We start from the raw sequence: 13,509 nt of genomic DNA, 5'->3' as shown, positions 1-13,509 counted from the left end.
TAGAGACTATAAAAACTTTATTTTAGTTTATGTAGACGATATTTTAGTTTTTAGTAATAATACAAATGAACATCTAGGACATTTGCAAACGGTATTTAAACTATTCGTAGACAATGGAATTATAATTAGCAAAAAGAAAATGGAATTATGTAAGACTCTTATAAAATTCCTAGGGGTAGAAATTGGAAATGGAAAGATAAAACTACAACCCCATATAGCAAAAAAGGTCCTAGATATGCCTGATAAATTAGACAATACTAAAGACTTGCAAAAATTTCTAGGAATACTAAATTATGCACGGAGTTTCATCAAAGATCTAGGGAAAGTAGCAGGACCCCTATACTCTAAAACAGGAAGTCATGGACAAAAGACATTTAATGTAGAAGACATAAAACTAGTACAAAAACTCAAACAAATGGTTAAAGATATACCAGATTTAGCCCTCCCACTAGAAACAGATTACCCAATAGTAGAAACAGACGGAAGTCTCGAAGGGTGGGGAGCAGTTTTGAAAACAAAAAACAATAAATATGGAGATAAAAAAGACGAAAAAATTTGCGCTTATCACAGCGGAAAATACAAAGAAAAGGGAAATATGAGTAGCATAGATGCAGAAATTTTGGCAGTTATATACGGATTAAATAGTTTTAAGTTATACATTATTAATAAACAAGAAATTCTGGTAAGAACGGATTGCGAGGCTATTGTAAAATTTCACCAAAAAATAGAAGGAAAAAATAGTAGTAAAAGAAGATGGTTAAATTTTTTAGACGCCACATCAATATACAATATATCTTTAGAGCATATAAAGGGGAAAGATAATTCTTTAGCAGATCAACTAAGCAGACTTATGAAAACTAACTGTTTGTTTTCAGCATGAGTACAGATAAAGACGGAGCATCTAGTTCAAATTCAAGTGGGCAAAAAGACAAAGACTTGTTGCAGACTCTCTTAGGAAATACTTCATTTCAACCACAAACAAGACAAAATACAACGAGCATGGAAAGAATATATTTTGGAAAACAAAATTTAATTTTCTATCCTCTTAGTAACCCCGATAGATTAACCTGTAAATACCTAGGGATGTTGAAAGTCCGCCATGGTCAGAAAACCAAAAGGACTGTGAATCCCAGGGTGTGGTTAAAGAAGCAGGTGCTAAGAAAATGGGTAAAGAAAAGAGATGAAAGGAGTAAGGAAAAGAGATGAACAGTGAAAAAAAAAAAAAAAAAAAAAAAAAAAAAAGTAATTTTGGGAGAAATTACATGGATTCAGCAACAAAAAACTACTAATACTAGATAACGGAACAGGAAGAGGGAGTACTGAGTAGGATTTTACAACCGCAATTTTACAACCGCAGCTTACATCATCTTGACAGAAGCTATCCTCTTTGTTTAAATCTAAATTCTTACTCTTATTTATCTACATCTTTTTATTAATTTAAACGCATTTTAAATTGTAATTTTCCTTGGATTACTACATAAAATCTGAATTTTTTGTCTTCATTTTTGTCTGTAAAATAATATATAATTTAACTACGCATGAACAGAAGTTTAATTTATTAAATTACACACACAATACATATAGATACATATATATTTAAATTTATTAAATTAAACTTCTGTTGATATGTAGTTAAATTATATATATATATATATATATATATATATATATAATCAACCTCTAGAGGTGAATTTATATTAAAATAAATTAATAAATACCAACCTAAAGAGGTCAGTATATTTAAATTATTATTTTATTTAAATAATATCGACTTCATGATGCCATTATTTATTAAATATTTTTAAATATAGATAATTATTTTAAAAAATATTGACATCCCGAGGTGGGTAAATTAAAGAATTCTCTTAAAAAAAGAATGACAATATAAGTCTTACTCCTAAACACTAACTCTCAAAACCTAAGTCCACTTTCACTCCCCACTCCAGATCCACCCCCGACCCACCCCCATCGGCGCCGATCCCCACCCATCCCCGACCGGCGCCACGCCACCATCCCCGACTGGCGCCACGCCGCCATCCCCGACCGCAGCCACCCACCTTCGCAGCAGCAGAGGACGTCGCGGCAGCTGCAGAGGAAGTCACGCCCAGCAGCAGGAGGTCGCGCGCCTCCATCCCGACCGGCGCCGCCTCCATTCCGACTGGCGCCGCCTCCATCTCGACCAGCACCTCCATCCCCGACCTTCTTAGTGAAGGTGAATTTTTAGAACCTCCATAATAGATTGCTTTTGTTTCTATTTAGTTGAAGTATCTCAAAATTAGAGTACTAATATACTTAGTTTGATTGATTGTTAGTTAGTAAGTGAATGATTTAGGGTTTTTGATTGTTAGTTTGAATTAGGTATTATTTGATTGTTAGTTTGTGTTTGTTGATTGTGAATTGAAAATTTTAATGTTAGGGTTAGTTTGAATTAGGGTATCTTAGGATTTGTTAAAAATTCGGTATTTCTTAAGTTAATTAGTTTGATTTTGGAATTGTAAGATTAGATTGAATTAGGGTATTTAAGGAGTTGTTTGAACTTGGGTATTATTTGAGTTAGTTTGAATTATTATTGAGATTTTAGGACTAATAGTTTGAATTTGGGATTAGGAATAGCTAGCTAATTTGAATTTAGGATTTTAGTACTAGTTAGATTTTGGGATTTTAGGGCTAGTTTGAATTTGTGATTTTAAGATTAGTTTGAATTTTGAAGTTAGGACTAGTTTGAATTATTATTGAGATTTTAGGAATACTAATAGTTTGAATTTGGGATTTTAGCACTATAGTTTGATTTTTGAATTCTAGGAGTACTTTCAATTTGTGATTTTAAGACTAATTTGAATTTGGAATTTAGGACTAATAGTTTGAATTATATTTAATATTTTAGGACTAATTTAATAGTTTGAAGTTGGGACACTAGCTAGCTAGTTTGAATTTAGAATTTTAGGGATTTGAATTACAACTTAATTAGAACTTATAATTAATTATAACTTGAATTTACTATAAATTGAACTTAATTAGGAATATGAACTTGAAATTATAACTTGAACTTGGAACTAATTAGCTTGAATATATAACTAATTAAGTTTAGAAATTATATATGAACTTGAATTGAAACTGGAACTTATTAAAACTTGAGAATATATATATATATATATAAACTAATATTCTTGGATATGAAGTTTATATTTAACTAATTTAAGAACTTTTCGTGCTAGGCAACTAAGGAAGCTCAACATGTAAAAAAGTTGATACAGGACTATTTTGCTTCTTTCATCAAAGTTGGAGATAAGGTTGGTGCTTCTAAATTTCTCAAGTTCAAGTACAATTGTTTTGAATAATGTGTTTGTGTCCATCTAGTATTAAGACTTGGCTTTAATGCTAGTAATTATAATTGATTGTTTGTTAGTATATTATTGTTTTTGTTTGTTGGTTGTGTTATTCAATTGTTAATTTGATTTGATTATTGTTAGTTAGGTATAGATAATTGAAGATTTTTATTTTAAGGTTTTTTAAAAAAGAAATTAGGCATTTTTAAATTGGGCATTGTTAGTTAGTGAAGAATTAGCATTTTTATATTTTAGAACTAGTTTAAACTTGAGAATATGTAATTTGAGGTTAAATTGAGATTTTTTTGGATTTGATTTTAGGACTAGTTAGTAAAGTGTTAATTTGAAGTTAGAAATTAGTAATTGAAGTGTTATGAGTAGAAGATGAATGTTTGAATGTCATGAACTTAATTAGAATTTGAAGTTGAACTTAGAATTTGAACGTGAACTTAGAACTTGAACTTGAACTTAGAATTTGAAGTTAAACTTAGAACTTGAACTTGAACTTGGAACTTGAACTTGAAATTAAAACTTGAACTTGAACTTAGAACTTGAACTTAGAATTTGAACTTAGAACTTAACTTGAAATTGAAATTAAATTGAATTGAACTTGAATTAGAACTTAGAACTTGAACTTGAACTTGAAATTGAAATTGAAATTGAAATTTGAACTTGAACTTAGAACTTAGAACTTGAACTTAAAATTTGAAGTTAAACTTAGAATTTGAACTTGAAATTAGAATTTGAACTTAGAACTTGAACTTGAACTTAGAACTTGCACTTGAACTTAGAACTTAGAACTTGAACTTGAACTTAGAACTTGAACTTGAACTTGAACTTAGAACTTGAACTTGAACTAGAACTTAGAACTTAGAACTTAGAACTTAGAACTTAGAACTTGAACTTGAACTTGAAATTAGAACTTGAACTTGAAATTAGAACTTGAACATGAAGTTAGAACTTGAACATGAACTTAGAACTTCAACTTCAACTTAGAACTTGAACTTGAAATTAGAACTTGAACTTGAACTTAGAGCTTGAACTTGAACTTGAACTTGAACTTAGAATTTGAACTTGAACTTAGAACTTGAACTTGAAATTAGAACTTGAACTTGAACTTAGAACTTGAACTTGAAATTAGAACTTGAACATGAATTTAGAACTTGAACTTGAACTTAGAACTTGGAACTTGAACTTGAAATTAAAACTTGAACTTGAACTTAGAACTTGTACTTGAACTTGAACTTGAACTTAGAACTTAGAACTTAGAACTTGAACTTGTACTTAGAACTTGAATTTGAACTTGAAATTAGAACTTGAACTTAGAATTTGAACTTGAAATTAGAACTTGAACTTGAAATTAGAACTTGAACTTGAACTTAGAACTTGAACTTGAAATTAGAATTTGAACTTGAACTTGAAATTAGAACTTGAACTTGAACTTGAACTTGAACTTGAACTTGAACTTGAACTTAGAACATGAACTTAAAATTTGAAGTTGAACTTAGACTTGAACTTGAAATTAGAACTTGAACTTGGAACTAATTAGCTTGAATATATAACTAATTAATTTTAGAAATTAGATATGAACTTGAATTGAAAACTTGAACTTATTAAAACTTGAATATATAACTAATATTCTTGGATTTGAAGTTTATATATAACTAATTTTAGAACTTTTCGTGCTAGGCAACTGAGGAAGCTCAACATCTAAAAAAGTTGATATAAGACTATATTGCTTCTTTCATCAAAGTAGGAGATAAGGTTGGTGCTTCTAAATTTCTAAAGTTCAAGTACAATTGTTTTCAATAATGTGTTTCTGTCCATCTAGTATTGATACTTAGCTTTAAATTTAGAAATAATATATTTGGTAAGCATAAGTACCAACACTAGTTGATCCTATTGATGACAAAATTGATTTTCTTGCAAGATCGATTTGTGTCCATCTAGTGTTGACACTTAGCTTTAAATTTAGAAATAATAAATCTGTTAAGCATAAGTACCAACACTAGTTGATCCTATTGATGACAAAATTGATTTTCTTGCAAGATCGATTTGTGTCCATCTAGTGTTGACACTTAGCTTTAAATTTAGAAATAATATATTTGTTAAGCATAAATATCAACACTAGTTGATCCTATTGATGACAAAATTGATTTTCTTGCAAGATCGATTTGTGTCCATCTAGTGTTGCTATTAAGCTTTAATTTAGGAATAATGTGTTTGTTAAGCATAAGTATCAACACTAGTTGATCCTATTGATGACAAAATTGATTTTCTTGCAAGATCGATTTGTGTCCATCTAGTGTTGCTATTAAGCTTTAATTTAGGAATAATGTGTTTTTTAAGCATAAGTATCAACACTAGTTGATCATATAGATGACAAAATTGATTTTCTTGGAAGATCGATTTGTGTCCATCTAGTGTTGACACTTAGCTTTAAAAAGTTGTTAAGTTGTTAAAGTTATAAAGTTGTTAAGTTGTTTAAATAAGTTAAATTAAATAATGTAGTTTTGTTGATGGATTTAGTTGTTGGAATTAAGTCAAAACTAATGTAGTTAAAGTTAAAAAGTTGTTAAGTTGTTTAGATAAATTAAAATAAATAATGTGATTTAGTTGGTGGATTTAGTTGTTGTATTAAGTCAAAACTAAACTAGTTAAAGTTGTTATGTTGTTTATATAAGTTAAAATAAATAATGTCGGTTTAGTTAGTGAATTTAATTGTTGGAATTAAGTCAAAACTAATGTAGTTAAAGTTCAAAAGTTGTTATGTTGTTTAAATAAGTTAAAATAAATAATGTCGGTTTAGTTAGTGAATTTAGTTGTTGGAATTAAGTCAAAACTAATGTAGTTAAAGTTAAAAAGTTAAGTTTGTTTAAATAAGTTAAAATAAATATTGTGGTTTAGTTGGTGGATTTAGTTGTTCGAATTAAGTCAAAACTAAACTAGTTAAAGTTGTTAAGTTGTTTAAATAAGTTAAAATAATTATGTCAAAACTAGTTAGACTTAGAAAGTGGTTAAGTTGTTTAAATAAATTCAAATGTTATTTAGTTGATGGAATTAAAATTATCATTATTGTTTGTGTAGATGAATCCTGATCGTAGTTGGATGTATAATAGAAACAATCCTGGTCGAGCGGGTATGATTCCAGAATTTGCAGAAGGTGTCACTAGATTTATAAATCATGCAATGACACTTGATGATTTTTTAAATTCAAGATTGATTAGGTGTCCGTGTGTTAATTGTGAAAATGTGAGATATCATACAATAGAGACTGCTGCTATGCATCTTATGATGAATGGATTCAAACCAGGGTATACAGTTTGGACTAGCCATGGTGAGGTTGAAAGTGACACTATGTTTAATAACTTTGTTGTCGGTGAAAGTAGTAGATCTACCGAGCATAATTATTTCCAAGGTTCTAGAATGTCAGATATGATTAATGATGCTTTTGTGATGCATTCTGATTTTGAACAAGGAGAAAATGTAGAAGAAACTCCTAATGAAGAAGCAAACATCTTTTATGAACAATTGCGTGATTGTAGTAGTCCTTTGTTCAACGGGAGTCAACACTCTAAATTGTCTGTTGCAGTTAGATTGTTAAGTATCAAATCTGACAATTCTCAAGGAGCAATGGACTCTATGATAGAACTTATGAAGGAATTAGTTGATCCCAATGTAGAGATTCCTGATTCTTATTATAAAGCAAATGCATTGGTGTCTAAGTTAGGACTCTCCTCGATAAGAATTGATTGTTGTGAAAAAGGTTGCATGTTATACTATAAGGAGGATGTCAATCTAGAGTCTTGTAAGTTTTGTAGTCACAAGAGGTATGCAGCGCTTCAGGCTCAACTAACTTTTCTTTTTGAATCAGGAAATATTCTTCCTCCATGTCCAGCTAGCAGTGATGGATCTGATCAGGAGGGTGATGAGAATGATAAGGAGAGTGAGGGTGATGAAGAGTAGTTGTATCTATTTGACATTTTACACTTCTATATTTTTAGAATTGTTTAATTTGATCGTATTTTAGTTTATTTTGAAGTTGGATGAAGTTTATTTTGAAATAGTTTGTATATGTTGAAAATATTGTGTTGTTTTGGTTGGATGAAGTTTATTTGGCTTTGGGTTGTTTTGGTTGGATGAATTTTATTTGGCTTTGGGTTGTTTTGGTTGGATGAAGTTTATTTGGCTTTGGGTTGTTTTGGTATAAATATGCAGGTGGGCAACTAAAAGTTGCAGCAATTTGCTGCCTGTTTTGTAGCAAAAAACCGACCTCCGGAGGTCAGAATTTCAACATTACAAAAATAAAAATACCGACCTCTGGAGGTCGGAATTTCAACATTACAAAAATAAAAATACCGACCTCCGGAGGTCGGAATTTCAAAAATACAAGAATAAAAATACCGACCTCCGGAGGTCGGAATTTCAACATTACAAAAATAAAAATACCGACCTCTAGAGGTCGGAATTTAAAAAAATGAATATTCCGACATAAAATAAAAATCGACCTCTAGAGGTCAGTAAATACCGACCTCTAGAGGTCGGTATTGAATAGCGACCAAGCTTTTTCCGACCTAAGCTGGGATGTCGGTTTTAGGTCGGTATTTCAGGGAATACCGACCTCCGGAGGTCGGTATTTATAGGTCGGTATTCACTGTTTTTTTAGTAGTGCATCACGAGGCTCATAGTGATGGTTGTCTGTTAGAGAAACTCTCAAGTAAAGTAAAGTAAAATGTTTATATATATATAAGTTCAGTATTTACTATTATTGCATTCTTATAGTGAGATCTTAAATGATTTTCATCATGATTTATACTATATTTTAATTGAGTTACTTTCCGTCTTTCAGTTCAGTTATATGTTTTATTTATCCCTCTTACATACTCGTACATTCAATCTACTGATGTCATTCGATCTGCATCATTTCATGATGCAAATTTAGGTACTTAGAATCATCAATAGGAGTTTCGTTGAGATCACATCAGTTGTTCATCAGCTTTTGGTGAGACCTCCTTTGTTTCGGAGGACTCTAATTTTGTGATTTGTTAGTTGTAGCATTTCAAGGTGTCACGGGTCTTGTCCTGACAACTATCCTTATACAGTAGAGTTTTTATAGATAGACAGTCATGGTATGTTTGTAGTATTCAATTTCAGATGTTTTATTTAAAAAATAATATTTAATACTTGTATATTCAGATAGTTTTGAGATCCTATAAACTACTTTTTTTTTTTTTTTTAGTTTTGATACTTGTGTATGTTTGAGTTAGTCAAGGGTTCACTTTGGGACCATCAATGACTCTCGGTTGCCGGCCACGTCCAAAGTGTAGACTTGAAGTGTGACACCATAGTTGTTGTTGGGGATCTATGGGATAGCCAGCAAGATAATTCCAATTAAACTTTATACTTTATTCATTCATTGGCTACACGTGCATCGCATCTTCTTGTGTGGTGTGTGTCTGTGATTCATTGACTTGTATGGTTTTGGTGCATTGTTTGCCTTTCTCTCCGCCGGTTGTGTTGTTTACTTACAATTACCTACCAATCTTATTGTTAGCACTATCATGTCTATTGACTAACCCATGTTTTTGTACTCGTACTACACTTCTGCATCTTTTTCTGATGCAGCTTCCAGTACGAACCACCCTCAATGAGCGTTGGATCTCTCGTGGCCGTAAAAAACTCAGATTGTGGTGAGCTTTTTGCTTCCGGAGACTTGTGGATTTTCTTTCTTTGTATTTTTTATTTTGGTTATACAAACATGATGTATATAGCCTTATTATACTTAAATTCTCTTGTACCAGTGACACAAGGTCAAGGGATTTGTTTGTCTATATAGTTTTTTTTTTCTCAATCACTTTCGTGCCCGTTTTGTATATTTTGTAACGTATTTATATATCTATTCTATGATCCCCATTTTGTATCTTTATTTCTGCTTTTGTTTATTATTTCTTATAAAATTATTGTCTTCCGCGTGTTTTGAGTTTTGGCTTTCCTACTGGGAGATTTATGGTAGGCGCCATAATTGACCGATTTCGGATCGTGACATTTTCCGGGAGAGAAGTAAAAGGAAAAATATAGGTTCCTTAACAATTTCGTACAAGGGATGAGTATATTGCGTAACTTAAATAATCTAAATTCTAAAACTTTTTTGATGTTCCAAACATTCAATATCTGAAGTCGATTAATTAAGAGATTACATGATAAAGTAAAGATGCTAAAGTATTACTATAATGCTAAAAAGAAACATAATATTGTAAGAATCAGACACTTCGACTCATTTGTGGAATGTTTTATCTACTATTTCCACCTTCTTCTTTTTTTTGTTATGAACAATATTAAAGCTTTTTTTATTGAAAGATATTCTTAGCTGATAAATTCTTCATTTATGACAAGTTGAAAGTAATTTTAATGTCGTAATCCTTGTGTTTTCTTCAACACCAATAGGATATCGATCAAAATATGTTGAAGGTTGCAGGTTCTCCAAAAAGAACGTATTCTCTAGAGTGGGAATGGGTTGATTATGTCGTATCAAGTACTATTAATAATCTAGCTAGAAAAGATGCAAATAATCTTTGAATTGCTTGTATTCTTAGGTGTCTCGTAAACTTAAAAGATAGTGGAAAAAATTGCATAGGGTTGTTGGAGCGCAAGGATCAAAAGAAGGGTTCATGCTTTAAGTGGAGCGAGAAATTTTACTTTTTAGCAAGTATGAACAGGTTAAGTAATGAATATGAACACATAAATGTCCCTTTTGTTTAACTATGTTAGCATTTGTCTGCCCTCTGGGGTAAAAATTGAGAAGTGGAGAAAATAGTAAATTCAATACTCATATTGTAATTATTCGAATTTATTTCCAATGAAATTAAATTTTAATGATTTGTTAATGGAAGGGAAGGATAGTATTTCAAATTTACATGAATTATGGTGCTTAATATAAATTGTCATGCTAATTACAAAATGAACTACTTTCATACCTCGATGAAATTGATAACATGTCATATAGGATATTCATTTCTTTCTTTCGCACGCAGGCAATTTCAGTGGTGACATATATAATGTAAAACCAACCTCTAATCACCAAGATTTACAGTGATCGTAAATGATATATCGATGTAAGATAAATTATAGACGCGTAGACTTTGTAAACAATAAAATTTAATCTAATTGAGAGAATTTTGATAATTGTTACAATATTTGATCGTCTATTGCAAATTTTGAATGGACATCTCATCAAAGTTTGACTCGTTGGTAAAATATTAAGATGAAATTCATCGAAAACGTTAACATCGAGTCAAATTATGCAAATTTCATATAAAATACTAGCAGTTTTGTGATAGTAGTATTTTCAGCTTTGCGTTCCATCACAGTGTTGATCATTATCAATAGTGGCTTTCTCACTCAAAATTCGGAGAACTTGGTAATATGCATTGTGCGCAGCCCTATTTTTTGCAGTTATTTTTTTCCCACTTGATTTTCCCTTCCCCACAAATATTTCATCAACGAAAACTTCAAACTCTCCATTTTCATCCCATTTATCAACAAATTCTGTCTTCAATCCATTCTTCTGACATAACTCGTACATTTTTGTAATTGGATTAAGCTCGAGTTTTTCTGGAGTAGTTAGAGGTTCCAACAAAAAATTAACCACCTGTCATAAAAATATACAATGTATTATTTCTTTTTTTTTAGAGATCTCCAATAATAAACAATTATTATATAAATTAAAAAATTAAACCATACCTGCCAAGTTGTATTCATACAATCGGAGTCAATAGAGATGGCACCAATCAAAGATTCAACAATATCTGCAAGAGTCTTTGGGGGATCAATGAGACCTAGTGAATGCAATGGGTACTCCAATATAGCCTCTTTGAATTCTTTTACCTGTCAAAAATAACCAGCTTTTTGAAAAAATAAAATCTAATACTTCCTCCATTTTTATTTATGTAATAATGCACTTTTAACTTATAAGAACCAACTTTATAAAAGAATTTATTTTAAAGTTTATCGTCCAAATAAAGACATATATTTGCATGAAAAAAAGTTATTTCATTAATGATAAAATAAAAAATTGAAATTTCTAACGTACATATATAGATAATTATTTTTTTGGGACAAACCAAAAGAAAAATTTCTCACTTAAATTGACACATACATTCTAAGTACTTTTTGTAAATTGTACTGGTGTAGGTTACCACCTTCTACTATCTCTTTTCACAACTCAAAAGTATGCATAAAACGTAAATTTATGTTTTATTTTTAAATATTAGGCACTGCACTTTCTTAAATCTTTTGGTTCTTATAGGTATTATAATTATTATACACATTTTTATTTGAAATTTGTTAGTCGTCTTTTTCTTTCACCACATTCATTAGCTTACTCTCCGTTACAGACGATCGATGATCCAAACTAGAAGAAATTTCTGTATACAAACCACTGAATATTAATTCAATTCATATACTATTTTAATTTTTTTTTCAAATTTAGTTGAATATATATAAAAACAAATAAAGAATGTACAAATGAATTGATGAGTCTATTGTAATGTACTTACTTGTCCTTCAAATAAAGTCATCTTGTGACGTAAATAGTTATGTAAATTGTATTTGATGGCGACTCTAGCAAGTTTCTCATTATCTACATTGGCTGATCTCAACGTTGTTAGCCTTCCGGGAGGCAGATCAGGGTAATCAAAAAATTGGTTTTTTGTTACTAACATATTTAGAATCGAGTCACCTGCATAAGATTTGCTTGAGTGAGCACAGAGTTTAAGAGAAAAAGAAAGACTTTGAAGCTTGTGATATAAAATAAGTCAAAAGAAAATTAACGAGATAAGTTGGACTAGAGAATCAGTAGATGGTTAACTTGCCCTAGATCCACTTCTAATTACCTAACAACTCCAATCTCTCATATGATTTACTGTTTTCTTGGAAGGAAGAGTGAGTAAAAGCTTCATGCAACAAGTTGGGATTCTTGAATTTGTATCTAATTATTTTCTCTAATTCCTCCACTAACATCCTCCCTTGCTTGTGATCATCATCATGTGTCAACTGATTTCTTATATTTTCTTCAGTTAAATGAAGGTTTTGTGATGATGGAATATTAAGAGAGGCAAGATTTTCTTCTACTTTGTTTACTTCCATGGCTATATATTAGAACAAGTAATAAGAAAATTGAATGAAGGTCTCTTGATTTATAGAGTGGGTTTATAGAATAATGACAATGGGAATGTTGGGTTTTAAAAGGTTTATATGGAAAATGAAAAGTTGTGACTTTTATGAAGAGTTGTATTTTTTTTTGAAAAGTTACGACTTTTCTGAAAAGTTGCGACTTTTGCGAAAGGTTGCGACATTTCTGAAGGGTTGTGTCTTTTCGGAAAGATAGTGACTTTTCTGAAGGGTTGTGACTTTTCCAAAGGGTTGTGATTTTTCCAATAAGGAACACTAAGCACCCCTATTCATACTACCCTTTGTTGTCCATAAATAAAAGGTTTTCTCTCATTTTTTACAATGAATTTATGTCATTTTCCTTTTTCTTCACAAACAAATTCTAGTGTACTGTACTACCTTTGAGTGGTTCATTGACATCGTGGCTTTAGGTACCTATAGAGTAGTGATTAAGATCATTTTATCATGGAAGAATATATTCTATTAACCTCGGTACTTGAGGGCAATACTTTCTTTAAGGACACACTGTGCATTAAGAGGCCTCGATTTTCTTGTTTTCAGTATTGTTTCTGTTTTGTTGCAGATTATATTTTCTTTACTGGTTTTAGCTTTCTAGTTTATAAAATATACTTTAACCTTTCTGTTTCTAATTACGAAGTTCTGAAAAATATTGTTTTGAGTATCTTAGTAAGAAAAACTTCACCATTAATTAGAAAAGGTGTAAATAAAGATAAAGTCTTTATTGTTAGTATTTGTTTATACTAAACCATGTGTCACTACCTATATACTGTAGTGATTAAGATCGTTCTATCATGGGAGGATATATTTCATTAACCTGAGATACTTGATGGCAATACTTTTTTTAATGACACACTGTGCATTAAGAAGGCTCGATTTTCTTCTTTTAAATATTATTTCTATTTGTTGCAGATTATATTTTCTTTACTAGTTTTAACTTTTTAGTTTTTAAAATATACTTTAAACTTTGTTGTATCTAATTACAAAGTTCTGCAAA

At 30.5% G+C, this 13,509-nt stretch overlaps 1 protein-coding gene across 1 annotated transcript; it reads right to left on the bottom strand.

Annotated features, from left to right (window-relative positions):
* Positions 1-10,671: 10,671 nt before the first annotated feature.
* On the bottom strand, positions 10,672-12,470 carry LOC125831879 (ribonuclease 3-like protein 3). Its single transcript, XM_049511013.1, has 4 exons — positions 12,218-12,470; positions 11,882-12,063; positions 11,067-11,210; positions 10,672-10,974 (listed from the first exon to the last, which is right to left on the bottom strand). Exons 1-4 carry the CDS (start codon positions 12,468-12,470, stop codon positions 10,672-10,674), a joined length of 882 nt encoding a protein of 293 aa, XP_049366970.1.
* Between the last annotated feature and the right edge of the window lie 1,039 nt (positions 12,471-13,509).

Source organism: Solanum verrucosum, unplaced genomic scaffold (assembly GCF_900185275.1).
Source record: "Solanum verrucosum unplaced genomic scaffold, falcon-dt-bn FXZP01000018.1, whole genome shotgun sequence".
NCBI classification, from domain to species: Eukaryota; Viridiplantae; Streptophyta; class Magnoliopsida; order Solanales; family Solanaceae; genus Solanum; species Solanum verrucosum.
This window is presented reverse-complemented; position numbering and strand designations above follow the sequence as displayed.

Bases quoted from the DNA above. Each gene is read 5' to 3' on its own strand.
- LOC125831879 (XM_049511013.1), bottom strand. From the start codon at position 12,470: ATGGAAGTAAACAAAGTAGAAGAAAATCTTGCCTCTCTTAATATTCCA. The intron at 12,064-12,217 runs GTAATTAGAAGT...AATCTTATGCAG, and splicing joins TGAGAGATTGGAGTTGTTAG to GTGACTCGATTCTAAATATG. The intron at 10,975-11,066 runs GTATGGTTTAAT...TTTTTATGACAG, and splicing joins GTATGAATACAACTTGGCAG to GTGGTTAATTTTTTGTTGGA.